At 34.2% G+C, this 23,602-nt stretch overlaps 4 protein-coding genes across 4 annotated transcripts; 2 read left to right on the forward strand and 2 right to left on the reverse strand.

The window, feature by feature from the left end:
- Positions 1-771: 771 nt before the first annotated feature.
- On the forward strand, positions 772-4,218 carry LOC137021637 (SLC35A4 upstream open reading frame protein-like). The gene is made up of 3 exons (XM_067388429.1): positions 772-817; positions 1,893-1,991; positions 3,550-4,218. Exons 1-3 carry the CDS (start codon positions 803-805, stop codon positions 3,748-3,750), a joined length of 315 nt encoding a protein of 104 aa, XP_067244530.1. The 5' UTR covers positions 772-802; the 3' UTR covers positions 3,751-4,218.
- Positions 4,219-4,485: 267 nt separating this feature from the next.
- Positions 4,486-7,491, forward strand: slc35a4 (solute carrier family 35 member A4). The gene is made up of 2 exons (XM_067388301.1): positions 4,486-5,876; positions 7,270-7,491. The coding sequence occupies exons 1-2, from the start codon at positions 4,927-4,929 to the stop codon at positions 7,334-7,336; spliced, it is 1,017 nt and encodes a 338-aa protein (XP_067244402.1). The 5' UTR covers positions 4,486-4,926; the 3' UTR covers positions 7,337-7,491.
- Positions 7,492-9,211: 1,720 nt separating this feature from the next.
- On the reverse strand, positions 9,212-12,654 carry si:dkey-201i24.3 (golgin subfamily A member 6-like protein 7). Its single transcript, XM_067383200.1, has 4 exons — positions 12,541-12,654; positions 12,228-12,335; positions 11,955-12,122; positions 9,212-9,464 (listed from the first exon to the last, which is right to left on the reverse strand). Exons 1-4 carry the CDS (start codon positions 12,637-12,639, stop codon positions 9,294-9,296), a joined length of 546 nt encoding a protein of 181 aa, XP_067239301.1. The 5' UTR covers positions 12,640-12,654; the 3' UTR covers positions 9,212-9,293.
- Positions 12,655-16,841: 4,187 nt separating this feature from the next.
- cd74a (CD74 molecule, major histocompatibility complex, class II invariant chain a) lies at positions 16,842-21,856 on the reverse strand. The gene is made up of 7 exons (XM_067388560.1): positions 21,644-21,856; positions 19,591-19,760; positions 19,257-19,369; positions 19,109-19,160; positions 17,750-17,833; positions 17,468-17,665; positions 16,842-17,224 (listed from the first exon to the last, which is right to left on the reverse strand). Exons 1-7 carry the CDS (start codon positions 21,718-21,720, stop codon positions 17,220-17,222), a joined length of 699 nt encoding a protein of 232 aa, XP_067244661.1. The 5' UTR covers positions 21,721-21,856; the 3' UTR covers positions 16,842-17,219.
- Positions 21,857-23,602: the final 1,746 nt, after the last annotated feature.

Consider the following 23,602-nt stretch of genomic DNA (forward strand, 5'->3'; position numbering starts at 1 on the left):
TTTATATCTGTTTCCCAGGAGACAACGTTTTTTGACGCTTTACTTTAAAACCGATTTTTTCATAAAAACTTTTATGAAAAACTAAATATAACATTCATTCGTTCTTTCAACCTTTTTTATTAATGCTAAAAAAAACAGAGTTGACATATTTATAATACACAAATTTGTGTATAATACACGAAATTGAACGACAATACACCGATTGTCAAAAAGGAAAAAATAGTTCATTTGCAAATGACAGAAAAAGGTTAATAAGAAAGATATAAGGAAAAAAGCGAAAGATAAGAGACTAGACTAGTTTATGCACCAATTAACTAATATTTATGTCTCATCTTGAGACAAAGTAGTTGTCGCTCGGTGGCTCAGAGAGCCGAATATTTCGTTGAGTCGTATTCAAATCTCAGGATGTTTTTGCCCTAAAAAATTAATATATAACATAAATCTTTTCATTGCAGACGCAAATAACAATCAGCCCCTACACTGATAACACAAAACTGCAGTATGCTGTAATGATGAACGACTGTGATTGGCCAATCATAAACACCGATGAGAAAAGTAGCAGGTAGCACTTGACATTACCGTTCACCCAAGATTGGTCTGGACAATTATTTACACCTGAATAATGATAATAAGAAACTTGAATAAACATTAGGTTGAAAATGTGCATTTAAAATGTGATATTTAATATTTCGAGCCATTGTACAGCGTGTAAAACAGCGTGAGTATTTGTGTTCGAGCGAGTCGTCGTTCATTCAGGGCAGATGAGTCGAGCGCGCATCGAATCGTTCGTCATTTCTGCAGTATGGCGGAGGACAAGGTGAGAGACAAGGGTCTGTCTAAATCAAGTCTGTTTATAATGAATTAATGCACAGATAACAACAAATCGGGAATGTCGTGTATATTTAATTATTGTGAAATCAATGCCACCTGGTATTTCTTTATCAGAGCTGTTGTGACGCTTTATTTGAGTAATGTAAAGTCACTGTTGCGTTTCTGAACTCTTGGCATTTGACAGCTGTCATAGAAAGCAAATCTTAAATTACTGGAAATATTATTTTTTTGTATAGAAATATCTCTTATTTTGAAAAATGTAATTAGAATAGAATTAATAGAAGTAAATAGAATTTAATGTTTTCCTTGTATGGTACTAGAAAATATGTAAATTAATCAAAATAAAATAATGTGTAATTTATGTGATTTACAGTATCAATAAATGTTGATATAAGTCTATACTGTCTGTCTATTACTGTTTTTAAACAGAAAAAACTGACATTCATGTAACATTGTTATAAGTCAAAAATCATTTTTGACTTATTATAAAACATAATATAAGGAAATAAAACTATTAGATTTGAATTGGAAATATGTAATTATTTTAATTTTAATCAAATATAATAAATTAATTATGGATGATGCAAAAATGGTCACTGAAACATATTGCATCCCTGTTACTTAATTAGTTTGTAACTCCAATAAATCCTAGTCCAATCATTTTCAAAACTTTTAATGCTAAGGATCTCCAAATACAAGATCTGTTATATGAATCCTCTTGATGTTAAGTGTCTTAACTAAATAAATATCACATTAGCCAGATTGAAAGTGCTTTGAAATTTAGTAGAATAGATCACTGTTGTCTAAATGTAATTATAAGATGAAGGCTCCGGTCCTTGATTCTGATTGGTTGAGCCGCGTTCAAAGCCATTGTAAATGACTCTGTTTATTTTATGAAACCTTGCCAGGTATGCCCAGTGAAGCCATGACTTACTGTGACTTTATTCACTGTAAATCACAGCTTCTTGTTGCTTATTGCTTTAATAACAGCATGTTTTAGTGCACTGATCTGGATGTGTCAGCGGCCTCATGTGATCTGATGTGTGACGGTTCTGTTTCAGGATCCTGTGACCCAGCTGAAGGATCTGGCTCAGCTCAAAGACCAACTGGAGGAGATCCAGAAGAAGGTGGAGAATGAGGTTCAAGCTGGAATCCCACAGGTACCACAGAACCACAACTGATCCGGCCCGATCCCAACTATTACTAGGGAAACCCCTTCAGATGGTTTGGTGCTGTATTGATCATTGGTTTTGTTTTAGTCAATAATAAACATGTTGCAATTATAAATTAAATTATTGTTTTGGCTGATTTTAAACAGAAAATGCTCACGCTAAATTAAATTCATGTAACACTATTTGAGTGAAATGATTTATTAAAACATTATAATATAAAGTAGAAAAGGTTTGAAACCTGCCATGGAAGAAAAGTATGTGTTTGAATTAGAAAGATGTAATTATTTTAATTTTAATTTTAATTAAATGTTATTAATTATGGCTGATGAATATACAGTAGTCAACATTTGAAGTGGACCAAAACCTTTCATTAAAGGTGTCCTAAAAAACGTTTTTGATCCACTTCAAATGTTGATTACTGTATATTGCATCCCTATTACTTAATTAGCTTATTAATTAGCAACTTTTTTAATGCTAAGGACCCCGAAATACACTGATTCCCTTGTGAGGGACATTATTGATAAATATAAAAGCAGTAAAATATTTTTTATGTATAAAAATCGATTTATACTTTGTGAGCTAAATATTGAATGTAATATTATTATGACAACAAAATTAAATATTATTATAAAACAAATTGTTAACATAATTTCTGAAAAATATTAACTTTTATAGCATATCTGAGATTTTTTTCTACAAATATTTTTTATTATAAATTATTGCAATTAATGGCATAATTTTTGACTAATCTTTAGAAAGCAAAATTAAATATTATTAATTTTAGTGAATTAAAATAAATATGTTATACATACCCCATTAATACATAAATAATATGTTATACGTACTTCAAAAATACTAAATAAATAAATAAGGATTAAAGGTGCTAAAGAGGATGTTTTGTTTTATACATTTCTGCAATATTACTTGAAACTGTCTTGTAACTGATAAAAGACTATTTATTAGGTGCACTGAAAGGAATAATATTAATATACATCATCTGTGCGCGAGGTAAAGCCTTAAAAACATCAGCCAATCGTTTACGCGATCATCGCGTCACTGCCATGACGTTCCTTGTGAGAGACGAGCGCGGCTCCGGTAACTTTCCACACTCCACAGATGCCACAGGCAATGTTTTTGTCAGGAGACAGGAGTAACAACTGCAGATTATGAGTTACCTGCGGTGAGTCCGACATAATCAATCCAAAAAACACGACACAGCGAATGCCGGTGGTAAACAAACACTCGTGTTCCAATACTCGTGCACGAGTTTTGGGAGGCGTTCCCTCGAAATGAGCCGTGAAGGAGGGGCTCATTTCAAAAACTCACTAACAGTCTTTGGTTTCTCAGTCAACGAAAAGATCCTCTTTAGTACCTTTAATTAAATAAAAAGAACATCTCTGTCCTAGTGCTTCAAAGTGGGCTGGTAAGCAGTTATACAAGGTTGTGTGTTGTATAGATGTATACTGTAAGATATACATCTGTAAGATATACATATACATAATACTGCTCAATGACTGAAGCTGTCTGTCCTGTTTGTTTCTCTTAGGGTGGGTCATTATTAGCATCTCCTTTCCTGAAAGGATTCCTGGCTGGGTATGTGGTATCCAGACTGCGCTCGTCTGCCGTCTTAGGAGTCGCTTTGGGAACGCTGACGGGAATCTACGCTGCTCAGAACTATCAGGTGCCCAACATTGAGTCTTCCATACAAGACTTCCTGAACTCTCTGAAGAAAGGACCCAGTGATTAGAAGTGGACGTGCGACTGGAATCGAAGTCAGACTGAAGAGGAGAACATAAACCATTGCTGCTTGCTTTTGTGTCATTCATCGTCATATCGAAGCTCTTTCCCTCATGAACAAAACTGTTGATTTAGAAAAAACTGAGTTTTGAGGTCGATATGTGAGTGTGGATTTGGATTTTAATAACGAATATTGTTATGAACAATGGGCATCATGTAGGGCTGCACGATGAATCGAAATAAATCCCCAATAGTGTGATTATCAGATCTCAAACGCTGTGATTTGAATAAATATATGCTCTGTGTGTTTCAGAGAGAACCGCGGCACTGTGTTTATTTACACACAAAGGGTGTTTGCATCACCTCAGAGCGGCTCGATTCACAGTAAATGCATCTGCGTTGTGCAAAAGAGAAGCTTTATCGTTGGTTTTTCATCAAAATACAGGTTTGATGGTTTAATGAGAAAATTAAGAAATTAAGATAGCTATAAAGATTAGTATTGTAATTTTACAGTTGCACTTATTTTTATAGTTGTACTGTAAAATAAAAATTATTATATTATTTTATTAAATATTCAATTTATTAGTAAAATATTACAATAGTAATATTTTTGTTTAATATTTTTAATAATAATAAATATTATTGTTATAAAAAATATATTAGTATTTTAATTTTAGGGTTGTGCATATTTTTCTAGTACTGTAAAATTTTATTATTTTTCTTAATTACTCAATTTTTATTTTATTTTAACAAAAATGTTAGTATTTTAATTTGACAGAGTGCACTTTTTTCTTGTACTGTAAAATTGTACTATTTTTCTTAAATACTCATTTTTTATTTTACAATAATAATATTTCTTGTTTAATATTTTTTAGTAATTACTATTATTTTATAATTATATTGATATATAATTACAAAATCTTTGGCCAAATTGTGCAGCCCTACAAACAAGCACAGCAAACCTCAAAACCTTTTTAAATCATATTCTAAATTGCATTTGTAGTTTTTTTAATCAGAAAAATCACAAATCAAATGTTTTTCCCAAATCGTGCAGCCCTAACATCATGTCCATTTGCTTTAATGCTGCGCTGTACAAGAATGAAGTTCGTCCTAGTGCTTTTTGATTTTTTGTAGGCTTTGCAGAGTTTGTTCTCTCAAAATCAGATGTTGCTGACAGATCACGAACATGATTGCGATAGATAATGTCGGTTCTTCTGAAGCGGAACCTCCTCGCAGAAGGTGGGTCCTTCTCCTGCTTCTCCTGGTTCTTATTTACGGTTCCCACGCTCCCCTCATCTCGCTCACCAAAGTCGACGGTCACGTTCCCTTCAGCCCGTCATCATGTGTGGTTCTGATCGAGTTCACCAAGCTTCTGGTCTCATTCGTCTCCCTGGTGGCATCTGGGAATCTATCCGCCCTCAAAGTGTCGGTGTCTGTTGTGACGGTAGCGCCGTACGCCATTCCTGCTGTTCTCTACGCTTTCAACAACAACCTGGTGGTGTTCATGCAAGCCTACATGGATCCCAGCTCCTTCCAAGTGCTCAGTAACCTGAAAATCGTGTCCACCGCACTCCTCTACACATCCTGCCTGGGAAAGCGTCTGCGGCGTGGGCAGTGGTTCGCTCTCGGGCTGCTCGTGGCCGCCGGCGTCTGTCACAGCTACTCCGGGTTGGATTGGGAACCAATTGGGGACGAATCCACCAGCAGGCTTCACATCACATCCTGGGGTTTGCTGTTGGTGCTTGTGTATTGTTTTATCTCAGGATTGGCTGCTGTCTACACCGAGCGGGTGCTGAAAACCCAACGTCTGCCTTTGAGTCTCCAAAATTTGTTTCTGTACATCTTCGGTGTGGCGATCAATTTGGCGTCACATCTCTCCAGCAGCGGTGACAGGCAGCAGGGCTTTTTGGAGGGATTCTCCACGCTTGTTTGGCTCATTATCGCGGGACAGGCAGCTAATGGACTCCTCATGTCCGTCATCATGAAACATGGAACGGGAATCACGCGTCTCTTTGTCATATCTTCTGCTATGCTGGTAAATGGTGTGTTGTCTTGGGGGCTTCTGGGAATAGAGCTCACGCCTTACTTCCTGTTTCCTGTTGTGCTGATTGGATGGGCAGTGTACCTGTATTACAGGTAGAGCAGACACCAACGACAACAAAAATTAAAGGATTAGTTCACTCCAGAATTAAATTGATAATTGATCATTTACTCACCCCCATGTCATCCAAGATGTTTATGTCTTTCTTTCTTCATTTCAAAGGTTTTTGAGGAACACATTCCAGGATTTTTCTCAATATAGTGGACTTCACTGGGGTTCAACGGGTTGAAGGTCCAAATGTCAGTTTCAGTGCAGCTTCAAAGAGCTCTACATGATCCCAGACGAGGAATAAGAGTCTTATTTAACAAAAAAAAAAAAAGAATTTTATATACTTTTTAACCAGAAATGTTCGTCTTGCACTAGCATCCATGACTTCGCGCATTAAGCAATCACGTTGGAAAGGTTCTCGTGACGTAGGCGGAAGTACTGATCCAGTGTCTATAAGTGTGAAGACGAGGACCGCTCAAAAGTTGTTATATGTCGAATGACACATATTTTTTATGTTTTTGTGTGAGTTAGTTTAAAATGGTCCCTTCGTGTCCGTATCCTGGATGTTTAAATCTTTTGAAACGGAAAAGATTTCTTCCGTGTGACCTTTTTAACGTGATTACGTAATGCGTGGTGCATCGCAGAGCAGTGCAATATGAGCATTTGTGATTTAAAAAGTATGTACGTTTTTTTTTTTTTTTTTTTTAGAAAATGGCCGCTCATTTTGCTAGATAAGACTCTTATTCCCCGTCTGGGATCATGTAGAGCTTTTTGAAGCTGCACTGAAACTTTACTTTTGACCTTCAACCTGTTGAACCCCAGTGAAGTCCACTATATGGAGAAAAATCCTGGAATGTTTTCCTCAAAAACCTTCATTTCTTTTCGACTGAAGAAAGAAAGACATGAACAAATTGGACGATATGGGGGTGAGTGAATTATCAGGAAATTTTAATTCTGGAATGAACTAATCCTTTAAATAATTGGACTTTGACACATCGTCTTTTACTAAAACAAATTGTTGAAATATTCTTTTTGAAAATATGTAATTTTATTAAGTTGACAGCATATCTGAGATTAACACTTCCCACAAATATATTTTTATTTTAGAAAATATTTAGACAAAGGAAAAAATATAAATGTATCTAAAAAATATTGCAATTAACGCCATCAATTTTGACCAGTCGTTAGAAAGAAAAATGAAATATTCAATTGAGTGAAGGTAAAAAAAAAAAGTTAAACATGCTTCATTAATATCTTAAGTGCATTCTGTAAAACATTGCATTTTGTAAGAAATGAATAAATCGAGCTTACGCACTGAGGAAAACCACTAAACACTTTACTGCCTATTGCATATGCTTTTTTATCACTCTTTATGTATAGTGAAACACAGCATCTGTCTGATTATTTCATTTCCTTCTGTTTTTTGTTTTTTTTTCTCAGCATGTGCCCTGAAATATCTGTCTGTCGCCTTTGTCCTCATTCTAGAAGTGCATCTTACTGTGAATGAACATCATCTCATGAAGACTGAATGTCTGCTGATTTATTGTTTTTATTCCTATGCATCTGTCAGTGTTTATATTGCCTAAATAAATGTTTAAATGTATACGAATTGTACATTGCACATATTTAAGACTGATTTATACAAATAAATATATGTGTGGTAAGTGATTAACATGTGTAATAGTTTTACTTGTAAAATATATACTTTCAGGTTGTTTTACAGAGCTTTATTTACATATTTTAATTTTCAATTTAAAATAAAATAAACTTAATGTCTGTTCAGTAGTCTTTATGTAACATAACACACACTACCAAATTATATGTAATACCTTGTTAATTGAACTTGTACTATAAAGTTTTCATCTACATCTCACAATTTCATTAGTGTGGCCAGACAAAGTGCTTGACACATCACTCCTGGTTAGTTTAACTGTACACTGCAAGGCCAAAAAAAAAAAAAAAAAAAGTCGCTGTTTAGATTTAAATAGGCAAATGTTTAAGAGTCTATGACTGGATCATTATTGCAGTGATTATTATGTTTCTAGCATGTTATATGTTTGGCAACAGTTGTTTTAGCCTTAATAGATGGAATGTGTAGCTTTTCATTTCTTAAACAACCATGTAGGAAGAAACATCATGGCCATATTCCAGGATGACAATGTCAAGATTCATCAGGCGCAAATTGTGAAAGAATGTTTGGGACATGAATTGTCACCTCTGATTCCAGACCTTAAATGTAGTGAAAGTATTTGGGATGTACTGGAGGAGATTTTACAGAGTGTTCACCGTTGATGCATCAATTTTTGGTCAAGATCTTGTAGCTTGAAACATAATCACTGCAATAATGATCCAATCATAGACTCTTAAAGGGATAGTTCACCCAAAAATGAAAATTTGATGTTTATCTGCCTACCCCCAGTGCATCCAAGATGTAGGTGACTTTTTTTCTTCAGTCGAACGCAAATTATGATTTTTAACTGCAACCGCTGCCGTCTGTCAGTCAAATAACAGTAGATGGGAACTTCAACTATAACAGTAAATAAAACTTGCTTAGACAAATCAAAATTAAAACCTGCGGCTCGTGACGACACATTAATGGCCTAAGACACGAAACGATCGGTTTGTGCGAGAAACCGAACATTATTTATATAATTTTTACCTCTAATACACCACTATGTCCAACTTCGTTCAGCTTCCTGTTAGTGAGGTCAAAAAACGCGTTGTGATGACGGAAGTGATGTCTCGCCCATATACTTCAATGAGAGCTAGACATCACTTCCGTTGTCAGAGGAGGACCTCACTAGCCGGAAACTGAACGAAGTTGGACATAGTGGTGTATTAGAGGTAAAAAAATTATATAAATACTGTTCGGTTTCTCGCACAAACCGATCTTTTCGTGTCTTAAGCCATCAATGTGCCGTCACGAGCCGCAGGGTTTCATTTGGATTTGTCTATGGAAGTTTTTTTGACTCTTATTGTTCAAGTTCCCAATCACTGCTATTATTTGACTGACAGACGGCAGCGGTTGCAGTTAAAAATCATAATTTGCCATAATTTTTGGGACATAATTGCAATGCATTCCTGTTTGTTTTTGTTGTTTTTTTACTCACTGATGCCCTCTATGGTCCTTAAATTGAAAATATCATGTCATCTCCTCCTTTATTTCTATAGCACTTTATACAATTCAGACTGTTTTAAAGCAGCTTCACAGTAATAAACAGGAAAAATAACAGAATCAACGATGTAAACTTCATCAAATATGTGACTTCAATTCTGAGGTAAGGCAGCTCTAAAAAGACAATAGTGTCATTATTCAGCTCAAGTCAGTTCAGTGTTGATTCAGTTCAGATTAATAACAGCATAAAGCTCAACAATTATGAAATTAATTCCATTTATAATCACAAAAAAAACTTGATTTGATCTTTTACAGTTACTTTTTGGGTTACCATTTTAGATCAGTTGTGTCATTCAGTGGAAATACAAGCTTTCCGGAGCTGCTGAATTTCCTCCTGGAGCTGCAGGTTTTGTGAAGACAGGTGAACAGCGTCCTGGATGGCGTCTATGAGTAGAGCCCTGTACCTGCCCTCTGACATCCTCCTCTGCTCCTCCAGAGCCTCACGAAATGCCCTGAACACCTGGAGACGCATGGACGACAAAAAACAGCCACTAGGTGACAGTATTAAGATATATTAAAGGTTTAGTTCACCCAAAAATGAAAATTCTGTCATTTATTACTCACTCTCATGCCGTTTCACACCCTTAAGACCTTCATTCATCTTCGGAACATAAATTAAGATATTTTAGTTGAAATCCGATGGCTCAGTGAGGCCTCCATAGGGAGCAATGACATTTCCTCTCTCAAGATCCATAAAGGTACTAAAAACATATTTAAATCAGTTAATGTGAGTACAGTGGTTCAATATTAATATTATAAAGCGATGAGAATATTTTTGGAGCGCCAAAAATAACAAAATACTCCTAAGCTGCGTCCCAATTCGCCTACTTATACTACGTTCTAAAAGCATTTACTGTTTTTGTAAAGAAAAAGTACATTTTTGAGTGTGTAGCAGAAGAGTACACAAGCTTTGGGACATACTACCTCGTCATAACTGCGTCTTTAACGGACGTTCTGTCGCTTATTTACGCAACCTATAACTGTTTAAACTACCCTGTCAATCATCTTGTCACAGTTAAAATCCTCCACATTTAATTAAATTTATTTTCCTACCGTTTCGGAGAGAAATGTAGTCGCACGCTGATCTGCCAGTCATGGGTCTTTCATGCAGAGAATTCTCATCATCTTTGCGTAATGATGCATTTAAGTTAATGACCAAACGCATCATTATAAAAGTTCATAATGCTGTTGCAGATGAAATATAATGTGGATAACATTTAATAAATATCTTTTCGTCAGGTTATATTGATTATTAATTATTCAAGCCCCTTTATCTTAACCGCTCTGCTTAACCACATAACTTATTCAGATCAGAAAGAAGTTCGAAAGCACTTGTTAGAATGCGCTCAATGCACGAAACTTACTTTTAGCGTTAGGTAACGTTAAGTGCCTATTACCAACACAATCCAATCTGAAGTTAACACATACATTGTTCGACCGGACATAATAACTGTTATTTGTGTTTGTGCACGTGATATCAGGAAGCAATGTATACACACATAAGCGCAAATTACCCCTCCGACTTCTATTACTGAGATATCTTATTTTACTGCAACTGTTTCTGCTTCTTTATCATATTTATAGTGTGTGGTTTATAAATTACCTTATATCCTACATCACATATTTTGATTTTGGACGTCTGGTCACTTTATATCTTATATCAGAATATTATATAACTGTTAAGCCAACTATGAATATTAAAATACACTGAACAATGTGTCCTGTATCATAGCTACATGAATGACCTTTGCAGCAAAAAATCCCGTGTCAAAATTAGTTAGGTATTCAGTGAGATATGATTAATTAAATGCACTGACAGCTCATTGCACCTGTCAAACAAGTTACACTGAGTGGAGCTGGCGACCGGTCCAAGATGGCGGCTCCACGGCTCGTCCGTGCCAATAGGCAGTAGGGACTTTAAGCAGCAGCTGCTGATACAACGGCAACGGCATTCTGGCATTCTGTTGCACATGCGCAAATTTAACTGCCACTTCTTGACGTTCTACTGTAACCGTCTACTACGGGAGAGTAGCCGATTTGCCGTAGTCGATAATACGTGACAGACTAGATAAGTAAATGTTATGTTCTATGGTTATTTGGTATTTTAGTTGTATCTGTATGTCATTTAATGCCAAAAGCAACCATTCTCTTGCTTTTATTTACATGCAATGTAGTTTACTATGTCAAATGATTAAATGATTCTCGCCGTCCTCTTTGTTGTTGCTTAGTGATTTTTTCGTTCTTTAGCTACGGCAGTTGACAGTTTACTTCCGGTCGTCGTTGCCGTTCCATCAACAGCTGTTGCTTAAAGTCCCTAGTAGCGTTCGATAGGGCGTCTACCTATATGATGTCTATGTTCGGAACGCCAAAGTCACGTGATTTCAGCCGTTGGCAGTTTGAAACACGATCCGAATCATGATTCGACACACTGATTCACTTGTGCTCCGATGCTTCATGAAGCAGTGTTTTGAAATCGGCCATCACTAAATAAGTCGTTATTTTGTTATTTTTGGCGCTCCCAAAATATTCTCGTCGTTTTATAATATTAATATTGAACCATTGTAGTCATATGAACTGATTTAAATATGTTTTTAGTAACTTTATGGATCTTGAGAAAGGAAATTACATTGCTTCCTATGGAGGCCACACTGAGCTATTGGATTTTAACAAAAAATATCTTAATTTGTGTTCTGAAGATGAACGAAGGTCTTACGGGTATGGAACGACATGAGGGTAAGTAATAAAAGACAGAATTTTCATTTTTGGGTGAACTAACCCTTTAAAGGACATGCAGCTGTATATCTTGGGCACTATATTGAAACAAAACTTTAGCACATGCTCAGTACCCAAGTCAGAACTGGAGGAAGACAGATGTGCCATCTTGTAACAGGTTGGTTTTCTAAATTTGGCTTTCCAACCATTGAAAACCCTAAATGCCCAGTGTTGTCACCTGTAGACTCTCCTCTCTGAGCTCGTTCACTTCCTGTTGGTGTTGTCGGTTCTGTTCCTCCAGGTCTGCATAAGCTTGCTGGTTCTCCCTGCGCAGCGCCTCGATCTGGAGAACCAGGATGTGTCTCTCTCTGCGCAGGTACGACATCTCCCCCTCTACACCACCCACCTGCGGACAGGACCGAGACGCAGTCACGTGATCAGAACGGCCTGTTTGAGCTCTTCTTGTTTAACTCAACCAGAATTTCTTTTATTTCTGTGTCGCCGCTCTCACCTGCTCCTCTTGTAATTCTCTCTCCATCTTCATCAATTCATCCTCGATCAGTCTCTCGTGAGTCTCTCTCAGTCTCATTCTGCGCTCCAGGAGTTTCTCATGAACCACCTGAGAGACAAACACATTCACAAACACGTTCAAACACCTGCTGCGCTGCTTTACATCAACTTTATGTATGTTTTTGTGCAATATGTTATTAGAGTTTTGGTTACACTTTACAATAAGGTCACATTAGTTATCTAAAATGAATGCTGGTCGAGTGCTGGACTATATTATCAGTCATCAGCACAGGACTGAGTTTCTTTCTCCTCACCATGCTAGTGGTGTGTGATTGGTCGGAATCTCTGTGTGTTTCCTGTAATCTGATCTCCTCTTTTTGAAGTTGTTCCTTCAGCTCTCTGATGCGGCTCATCCTCTCCTGATTCCTCTGAACGCTGGTCCTGCCCTCTGACACCATCATCATCATGTTAGTGCAAGGCTGTAAGTTCCCTCCAATAATCAGATATGGCCAAATTGTCCTCCAATATTTGATAGCAGATTTAATTTAGGCTTTTATTCACATTGATCAGCACACATAAACAGAACCTGTTTGACGCGCAAGAGCAAACCTCTTCCGAAAGCTCAAAAGAATGATCCTCATTGGTTCTCGTACATCAAGCGAACATGCTTGAGCTTCTGTTTACCACAACTGATGTGTGCATTGATGAATGTTTAAATGTGAATAAAAGCCTAAATTTAATCTGTTCATCATATAAAGTGATCAAGTCTCTTCAGAAAATTAACAAAATTACTAAAATGAAAATAAATTAATAATTTTAATAAAAACTATAATGAATGACACTGCTTTTGTTTTAATGTGAAAGAATGTGAGGTAAGATGTAGCTAAACATTTAATATTTGATATCCAATAATATCCATGCAAGAATTGAAAATAGCCTGTCATTCACATAATTGCAATTTATAATTGAATGAGAGACAAGAGACATATTAGGCATATGAAATATTATAAAATAAATTATAAAATGCAAAATATTATTTGCAAATAGTCAAAATGCATTACTTTACAACAGATTCTAGTTCATTTACTAATATTTTTCCTTTAATCCCCTTAAATGTGTTCTTTCTTTTATTCTTTAAGGATCATTACACTTGTGAAAGTATCTCCCTCAACCCCCCAAAAAAAATCTAGTTACTGTTCAATTATGGTTATGGTCAATATTTAATGTACCAGCAATATGCATCTCCATTTCCTGTCTGAGGAGTTGATGCAGATCTCTCTTCTTGTCTGCTGCCTCGCACTCCTCTTCTGCTCTGCCTCCATCAGCCACCTACACCACAACACACACACACACACACACACACACACACACACACACACACACACACACACACACACACACACACACACACACACACACACACACACACACACACACATGTTTGTTTTTGTGAATTGTGGGGACTTTCCATAGACTTCAATGCATTTTACACTGAACAAACTGTACATTCTATCCCCCTACCCTGCCCCTACCCCTAAACCTAACCCTCACAGGAAACTGTGCAAACTTTTACTTTTTCACAAAAACTCATTCTATATGATTTATAAACCCATTTACATTGTGGGGACCGCTGGCTGGTCCCCACGATGTAGGTGAACTCAGGTTTATATTACATCATGGGGACATTTGGTCCCCACAATGTAATATAAACAAAAGCACACACACACACACACACACACACACACACACACACACACACACACACACACACACACACACACACACACACACACACAGTAGACATCAACACCATCAGCATTAAACCCATATTTCACATGAAACACCATCAGATATGCAGTTGATTGATTAGATTGACTTTTTTACTCACAGATGTGTCCATGTTCTTGTGGCGAGCTGCTCTGAACTGAAGCTCAGTGTGTGTGTGTGTGTGTGTGTGTGTGTGTGTGTGTGTGTCATGTGGTTGTGTTTCACTCTCTTGAAATATTCATTACTCGAGTGTTCACTTTCACCTGTCTGTGTGGGACGGTTTAAATGTGTTGCATATGGGTTGACAAATAATATATATATATATATATATATATATATATATATATAATAAATAATATATGCATGAAATAAAATACAATAAAATCGTTAACTGAAATAAAATAACATATAAAAAACGTAAACATTCTTTATTTCATGCTGCCAGGGGAACATTTCTCATGTTTCATTTACTTTGATGTACTAAAATAACTAAAAATGATGAAAATTATATAGACATATTTTTTTTTTAAATTACAAAATGCACAACAAAAACAATTACTAAAACAATTAATAAAAATAAAAAATAAAAATAAATTCAAAATATACTAAAAGCATACATCAGTGTGAGTCATAATGATCTTCCCAGTTTTCAGTGAGATTCATTTCCTCATTGACATCATGCCACTTTATTTATGTCTCATTTGCAAATGCATCATTTTAAGGAAGTCACAATGTTTTTATAATCATGTTACTTTGAAATAAACAGGGAAATGAAACTGAGCATTTACATTTTGAGAAGGAGAAGGAAGGTTGAGATCTTTTACAAGCAATAGATGTTTTAGCATCCTACAAATCGGCTGAACTGAGCAAATCATTTAACAAATCATTTAACTGTATTCGTTTAATGATTTCAGTGATACCAAAAATTATTTCAACTATGAATTCAGCTGTGTGAACTTCAGGAGAACTGATTTAAAAAGCATCAAAACACCAACTGATTCAAACAACAAGATCAGATATGATGAAAGCAAACGACATTAGTGAATCAATCATATTTATTTATATACTATGACTTTATAATATTGCACAGGGTGTGGACAATGAAACTGAAACACTGGCCAATAGTATTGGAGGATTCACACCTGTATTCAATACAATTCACATTTATTTGTATAGCGCTTTTCACCATACATATAGTTTCAAAGCAGCTTTACAGAGAATTCATGTCAACATTACAATTTAAAGAATGCATTTAGCAAATAATGTAATAATTTAGGCAATTAATTTACAATCACTGTTAGCAGTTTAACTGAAGGTAGAAGCAATGAGCCTTTGGTCACTCGTGCCAATGCCAAACATCTTGGGCTATGGACAATGTGAAACATGTATTGTCCACCTTCACAATCTTCCGTGGGAGTTACGGTGTGGAACACCCCCAATGAGGCTTAACACCTGACTGTTGCTGCCCAGAGTGAAGCCCAGCAGTGGATCGGTGATGGTTTGGGCTCCAATATCATGGCATTCCCTATTGTGCTTGATGGGTGCTTCACTGCCAAGGACTACTGAACCAATCTGAGGACCATGTGCACCTATGGTTCAGACATTGTACCCTGAAGGGGGAGTCGTGTATCGGGATGATAATACACTATACACACAGCAAGACTGGTGACAGTGGTTTGATGAACATGAACGTGAAATTGAACATCTTCCATGGCCTCCACAGTCACCAGATCTGAGTATTATCACGTTGGAGTGTTTTGGAGGAGCAAGTCCGAAAACGTTGGATGGATGGATTTGGGTTTTTGAGCCATCCCTCTTCCAGAACCATGTGATGCTGGTGGAGGAAACATTTTTTTTATTTATTTATTTTTTTTAAATATTGTGACTTCCCTAATATGACGCATTTGCAAATGAGACATAATCAAAATGGCATGAAGTCAACGAGGAAAAGTGGGCAGATGATTATGACTCACACTGATGTCTTTAATCAGTGTTGTTTTAGTATACTGTTAGTATATTTTGAATGTTTTTGTATTTTTATTTTAATTTGTTAAAGTTTTAGTAATTTTGTTGTGCGTTTTGTCCTTTTTTTAAATGTCTATATAGTTTTCATCATTTTTATTTAACTTTTTTTATCCTCATCCATTCATCCATTAATTTTTATGATACTCCTACTGTCCTGCTAATATCTATCAATATTGGTGCATGCAGATAAATGAAGCAACATGTTAAAGTGTTATACCATATTAAAATATGCATCCTTTTGAATTCAGAACTCTTCTATGGGGAATTGGGCACTATAAATTCAGTGAAAATGATCTGAAAGAGGAAGTGGAGACAGGATGTTTAAAAAACTGTTCATATTTACATCTCTATATGCAGCTGTTCTGCACAATGATCATTTTTGCATGAGTTTATTGCAACTTATTACACTGATCAACATGCGGATGTCATATCTAAAGATGTATCTGAATCTGATGCTTCAAATCATATTTTTATTGTGATCTGAAAGGCATTTTATATACATTTTCATGCTATTTTATTGTATTGCAATGATTTGTTGTCTTATTTTATTGCCATGTGTGATTTATTCAGTTTGTTCAGACATCAAATTAATATTATTCATTATATTATAACCTCCAGCTGTGGTTTCATGCATTATGTGTATACAATCTTCTATTTTAATGCATTGACAATCATTCAGATAGAACTGAAAATATTCCTGTTTAATAAATAATATTCTTTCTTACACCCTTTTCTTGCTTTTCTATGGTTTTTATAGTGTAAATAGTCTTTAAATAAAGCAATGACAATAAACTTCACCGTTCACAGATCACAGACAGTCACATTTGGAAACAGCATGTGTTTATTTCAGGCCTTATTTACACTCCTACAATCACTCTCATATTCATACTACTTCTAACAACATGCTTTGGGTTAAAAATTAAAATAAAGAAATAATGTCACAGAAGACTTACTATAGATATTATCAGAATAAAGGTTAGGCCAGCGGTAACATCTCTCAGAAATATCGTACTTATGCTTATCTATATTGAACACAGATCACAAGAGATCTTAAGTAGAAAGGTTATTGGATTATTTCCACTGAATTACATCCACATGGATGGACTGATCTTCAGGAGCTGCAACTAGTGACAGTTATTAGGATTTGAACAGAAAACTGTTATTCTCTTTTGGTGGAGAAGGTCCTGTTGTGGACGTGACTTTACACTGGAGAAAAAGAGAGAGAGAGAGAGATTAGTGATGGGATTTTAACACATTATCACTACACTACTCATATATTATTATAATTCAAAACAATAAATACTATAATAAATTATAATTCATTCTAAAATAAAAGCATAAGTGCTGATTTAGTCTTCTTTGTACATCTTTTACTGTACTATGAACTAGTTTCTCAAAGGTAAAATTTTTAGTTAGCGCACCTAAAGCACAGTTATACATAAAACACACCTGAGTCACACTGGGGTCGTCCACGGATGCGTGTGTCTGGAATCTCATGGCCGTCTTTGTCCACACACCAGCAGTATCCGGTGCTGTGCCAGCACTGCATGGGCAGATAGTTGCCCTGCGCGTCACACTCGGGCTTGAAGAATCCGGGTCTCACCTGCTTCTGAGACTCCAGCATACACTTGGTCTCCACCTCAACAGCTGCAGAGAGACACGCGTGTCATATGGAGATCTGAACGGCTCACTGCCATCAGCATGAGGTGTGTGTGAGTGTGTGTGTCTCACCTGACTCAGGTGAGCTCTTCACTTCCTCATCTGCGTCCACCAGCAGTGGCATACTCTTCATTGGCAGATGCATCATTCTAGCACCTGAACATGACAGAACATGAAGAATTAGATCAACAATAATGGACAAGAGATTGTGATACAGTATATTGAGAATGTCACAGGTGTTGTTAGGCACTTTTATTAATTTTGTAAATTATGTGCTTTTGTCATTTTTCAAATATTTTTAATATATTAATATTTTTATGTATTCAGGCAACATTTCTAATTCAATTATTTTTTTTTATTTTGTAATTTTAGTAACTTAGACATTTTATTTCAGTTAGTTGCAAAAGCAAAATTTCTAAAGTTTTCACGTAATATCTAATATTTATATTTTATTTTATTTTATTTCAGCTTTATTTCAATTACTGAAAATACTGCTTATATATTACATTTTTTTAAACTAATATATAAATAATGTAATAAAATAATATATTTTAATATATAAATAATGTATATTATATAACATTTATCATTTTTTATTTTTTATCTATCTCTCGTGTTCTGTAGGTTGGGGATTTTCAAATATTATATATTAGCTTTTATTTTTATATTTTTAGCTTTTATTTTAGTTTATGTTTAATTAATTTCGTTATGTGTTTTTGTTATTTTTTAAATATTTTTAATATTATAATTAATTATAATATATATTTTTAATGTTTAATATTAATATTTCTATTTAGCTTTAATTTGAATTCAGTTAGTTGCAAAAGTAAAAAAAGCAGTATTTCTAAGTTTTTTAATAATCTAATATCTAATATTTATATTTTATTACATCTTTTTTTAATTACCGAAAATGCTTCTAATATATATGTGTGTGTGTATATATATATATATATATATATATATATATATAAAATATTACATTTTTATTTATATATTTTAACTTATATATTTAATATATAAATAATTTAATACATTATTTAACATTTATCATTTTTCATATTATTTATTTATCTATTTATCTCTGTTCTGTAGGTTGGTGATTTTCATATATTATACATTTGCTATTATTTTTATATTTTTAGCTTTCATTTTAGTTAAAGTCAATTAATTTTGGTGTGTTTTTGTTATTTTAAAAATACTGTTAATATTAATATAAATAATTAACATTTATAATATATTTTTAATGTTTAATATTAATATTTCTATTTAGCTAAAATTAAATTTTTTGTGATTTTAGTACATCAACTTAAACATTTTATTTTAGTTAGTTGCATAAGCAGCATTTCTAGTTTTTTAAATACTCTAATATCTCATTTGTTTTTCATGTTATTTATTTATTTATCTATGTGTTCTGTATGTTGGTGTCTGTACCGTCCAGTTGTCCGCTGCCCTCTCTCTGGTTTGTGAAAACTGGGTGCAGTTTCTACAGAACAGAATAAGGATCAGATATTCAGAATTGAATGAACAATTACTCATGCACTACTATTGCCAATCATTATGATTTGCTGTGTCTCCTCACCACAAGGGGACTGCTCTTTTTCTTGTCAGAGGTCTTGTCAGAGGTCTCGTCAGAGAAATCCTTCAGCAGCGGCATGCTGTTCATGGGAAGGTGCATCGCCTTTGGAGGACCGGCTGTCAGACGAAAGATGACAAACAATATAAGTCCCACTCTTTCATTAAAATATTTAAGAAAAGTTTGAGCCCTTTTTTTAAAAATGAGAACTAGGATTTATAGGCCCTGAATAATATGCATGAATTTAATGTTATGGCTACTTCAGTAAATGAAAAGCATATAAATCAGTCTGTGCTTGATGTTTTCTGATGGTTAAACGTGCAGCTCTGCTCTGTCGCACCTGACATCTTTCGGGTCAGCTCGGTCTTCATCTTCTCTTGGCCGCTTGTCAGAGCACTGATGTGCTCCTTCTGACCCCAGACGAGGTAAGCGGTCAGCGCCTGACCCGCCAGGAGAAGACAGGCCAGGACCGTCAGTCCGGTCACCTTCAGTGCCTTTGCATTGGAGTTCCTGCAGGACAACAGAAACACCATTAGACGTCTCAACGCTTCAGGGGAGTTTCCACGCTGAAGGTCACCGCAGTGGGTGTTTATCTGTGATAACACGACTGTCTGTCCAGCACAAAAAGTGTATTCCCCTTCAAGTGAATTGGAATATTTCTATGATTCATGTTCCTGTTTTGAATAATGTGAGATCCTGGGAATTTTTTGTGGTTAATTATCTATTCATTTGATTATAGGGATTTTTCAGAAAAACGAATCCTGCTTCTATTTTCAGATGATTTCTTTTTAAATAATCCTGTTTCGTAAGTCACTTCTTTAGATAACAGCGTCTGCTAAATGAATATATACAGTCAAACCAAAAAGTCTTCAGACACCTTGAACGTTTCATTCATGTTTATTCACTATAGTTTAAAAAAACTGTAATATAATGTGACAAGATCTCAGAGTTTAACTGTGTCAGAAAGAATTAAACTTAATTGTGTCAGATAACACGTCAGCAAGACATGCTCAGGTCAAAGTGTCTGAATAATTTTTGGTTGCAAATTTTTATCAGTTTTACTGTTAGTGCAGTGAATGAATAATCTTTGGGTATAATATTTAACAGTTTACTTTATTTTGCTATTCTCACTTATATAAATGAACTATAGTGTCCTGCACACACTAATAAAAATATATAAAAAATGTCTGAATAATTTTTGGTTTGACTGTAAATGTAATGGTTTAAATTCTTAACTAAAGATAAAGTTGACTGGTTCAGGTTTTCAAGAAAACTGAGAACATCTCATGAATGTCCAATGCAGATTTATTGTAGTTAGCCAGAACTCAAATTAAAACATTTAAAAAAAAAAAAAAAAAAACGCACACACTAATATTTTAGTTACTTAAAAATAAAATAAATAAAATATAACAAACGTAAACGTTTTATTTTGTGTAGTTGCCAAGGCAACATTTCTCATTTTTATTTAGTTTAACTTGATGAAAAATAACTAAAACTAAAACAAAAGTTAATAAAAACTAAGACATAATTTTAAAAATAACTAATATACATAAAAATAAATTAAAATTAGGCCTATATATAAAATTACAAAAATGAACTACTGCTAAAACTGCTTATTGAAATTAAAACATTTAATTCTTTTAAAATTATTACATTCAGTTTTATTATGTAATATTAATTGAGAGACTGGAATATTTGTAGTTTTAAAAATGAATTTGTCACACCACAGTACTATTTAAAATGAACTAGTGAAGGCAAAAGCTGTATAAAACAATACAGCTATAAATTATAGAGTTCTCTTAAAACAGTCATAAAATTTCTTTAAAAAAGAAAATACTGAATCTTTGTCAGCTCATTTATATGTAAAGTCTATAATCGTTACGAATTAAATCTAAATCAAGAAGAACAACAATGTATCACAAATTATTAAGGAAAACAGTCCTGTATTAAATATAAACAACCAATCAATAGCGGCAGCGCGCGTGACGTCACTTGTATCGAGGTAGAATTTGAGTTCAATCTTTCTGATTTCGCCTTTTTGGAATTTTACTGTAAATAACCCAAGTAAGACATGTACTAAAATGAGTTTATTGAAATAATGATTCACTTATTAATAATAATTAAATAATTCATGTTTTATTTACACGCACAATACTGGAGTTCTGCACGCAAGAAAAAGTTCCATAGAGCATTTCAAAGCATGCATTCTTGTCCTCACAAATGCTGTATTAAAATTTCTTTCATGCATTTATGCAATTTAATAACTATTATACTGAAACAGATGATTTTATTATGTTCCAACCAACAATCAAACAAACAAAACAAAACAAAACATATAAAATAATAATAATAAAAAAATATAATAAAATAAAATAAGCACGCAGATGATTTACCGTGTCGGTCCGCGGCTCAGCACGGTCTCTTCGCTCGGCACGCGCTGAATAAGCGACTCGTTTTGATGCTCGTCCATCACTGGTGTTTCTGTGTGTGTGTGTGTGAATGAGCGTGTGTGTGTTTATTCCTTTTGACACCGAATGAATGTCACTGTGCCTTCCAGAAGGTTTTATGCACCACCGAAACCCGCTTTTCAGGATGTCCGTACCGGAAAGCCCCTGATTCTAGATGTGAACCTGAACCTGATTCAGTTCTCCAGACGGGCATCTTCACATCTGAAATGTGATTGGCTGATGAGAAGAGCGTCATTAGTTGATGGAGAGACTGAAACTTCAACTAATATGTGACCATGAGAAAGTGCTTCACAATAACTTAACAGTGAACATAAATATTATAGGATCCTAATTCCTTTTTTGGGCATAATGATCAAATATTTCAGAAATAAATCCATATCAGGTGACAATTTCTAATAACTCTTATTAATAAATCTAATTAATTAAATCACTTTAAAGGCTATGCATAGATATTTTGCATTCCGGACCATATGTGAAATATATGCATCAAAGCGTGACATTCAAAGTGTGAATGCATCAAAGTGTGAAATTTATATCTTCCTGTCTTGTTACAATATTTAGCCTTTTTAAATGCACATTGATATATAGATTAAGACTTACATAATGTAATGTTTTATGCATGATGCATAATGAGAAAAGTTAAGTAATGCAAGTTATTATAAAGTTTTATAACAGTCATTGCAGTGCTGTAAAATTTATGGTGAAATAAAAACATAAACATGGTAAAATATGAGTGAATTAGGGCAGGTTCTGCCAAGATACAACTGATTCACATGTCCAGTTTCTCTGATTGGACACCGCAGAACAAAACATTATGACATACGACATTCCTTTTGCAGAAACATTTTTCCTAAAACGCAGAACTGAGAAAATAAAAAATCAAGTCCGCAAAATCCAACATCCTTTCCACCTAAAACATCAAACATGAAGTGAAATCAGACAGTATGATCTGCAAACTAAAACTAAAAATGTACAGTATTTATCAGAAATGTGAGGTGTTGTGTCTTACAAAAAATGGCATTACATATAAGAACAACTAACTTTATTGCAAATGATTTTCTGTTGCTGTTGGTAAAAATATTCAGTGAAAGTGATTTCCAAGCTGATTTCCAAACACATTTCAGTGAAACATCAGTTTGAGGATTTGAGGCTGATGCTATGCCATATATCAAACGAAATATACATCAATATACACAAATATAAAATATATATTTTTTTTAATTAAAAAAATATTTTTTTTTCAAAAAAAGAAAAAAAAAGAAAAAAGATCTACTTCATTAATATATTTTTTTCACAAATTGAGGTGTCATATATAGGGACACGCACATACAGTAAACATAAACAACAAAATGTCAAAAGTTTTGCAAAAGATTTTGTTTTGTTTCAAGGAAGCAGAGGAAGACAATAACATCTGCATACAATACTTTCACTTTTATTTTTGATTAATTAGAATATAAATCAAACTTTACAGCTATTGAGAACTGATTTAACTCTTAAATCACATTTCCAGTTCAATAAGTTTAAGAACCACGCTGTAAAAAAGAATTGTTGGTTGAACTTAAAAACAAGTTACCTTTTGAGTTCATTGAAACTAAAAATTTGAGTTAGTACAATGAGGGCGATTGGTTTAATCAACAGAAACTCTAAATGTCATCTTATCTGAACCACATTAATTATCTAAGAAGTTGATTTGACAAAAGAAAAAATGTTGTGATAATAAATCAGGAATATATATATATATATATATATATATATATATATATATATATATATATATATATATATATATATATATATATATATATATATATATATATATATATATATTTATTTATTTTGCAGTGCAACTCGTTAAAATATTAATTAAATACATACTAATAACTG

Source organism: Chanodichthys erythropterus, chromosome 1 (assembly GCF_024489055.1).
Source record: "Chanodichthys erythropterus isolate Z2021 chromosome 1, ASM2448905v1, whole genome shotgun sequence".
NCBI classification, from domain to species: Eukaryota; Metazoa; Chordata; class Actinopteri; order Cypriniformes; family Xenocyprididae; genus Chanodichthys; species Chanodichthys erythropterus.

Coding starts and splice junctions, on each gene's coding strand:
- LOC137021637 (XM_067388429.1), top strand. Junction 1,992..3,549: donor TTCAAGCTGGAATCCCACAG/GTACCACAGAAC, acceptor TGTTTCTCTTAG/GGTGGGTCATTATTAGCATC.
- slc35a4 (XM_067388301.1), top strand. CDS start 4,927: ATGATTGCGATAGATAATGTCGGTTCTTCTGAAGCGGAACCTCCTCGC. Junction 5,877..7,269: donor GCAGTGTACCTGTATTACAG/GTAGAGCAGACA, acceptor TTTTTTTCTCAG/CATGTGCCCTGAAATATCTG.
- si:dkey-201i24.3 (XM_067383200.1), bottom strand. CDS start 12,639: ATGAGCCGCATCAGAGAGCTGAAGGAACAACTTCAAAAAGAGGAGATC. Junction 12,123..12,227: donor GAGAATTACAAGAGGAGCAG/GTGAGAGCGGCG, acceptor TCCTGTCCGCAG/GTGGGTGGTGTAGAGGGGGA. Junction 9,465..11,954: donor TCAGAGAGGAGAGTCTACAG/GTGACAACACTG, acceptor ATGCGTCTCCAG/GTGTTCAGGGCATTTCGTGA.
- cd74a (XM_067388560.1), bottom strand. CDS start 21,720: ATGGACGAGCATCAAAACGAGTCGCTTATTCAGCGCGTGCCGAGCGAA. Junction 19,761..21,643: donor CTGAGCCGCGGACCGACACG/GTAAATCATCTG, acceptor GTTGTCCTGCAG/GAACTCCAATGCAAAGGCAC. Junction 19,370..19,590: donor GCTGACCCGAAAGATGTCAG/GTGCGACAGAGC, acceptor TTCGTCTGACAG/CCGGTCCTCCAAAGGCGATG.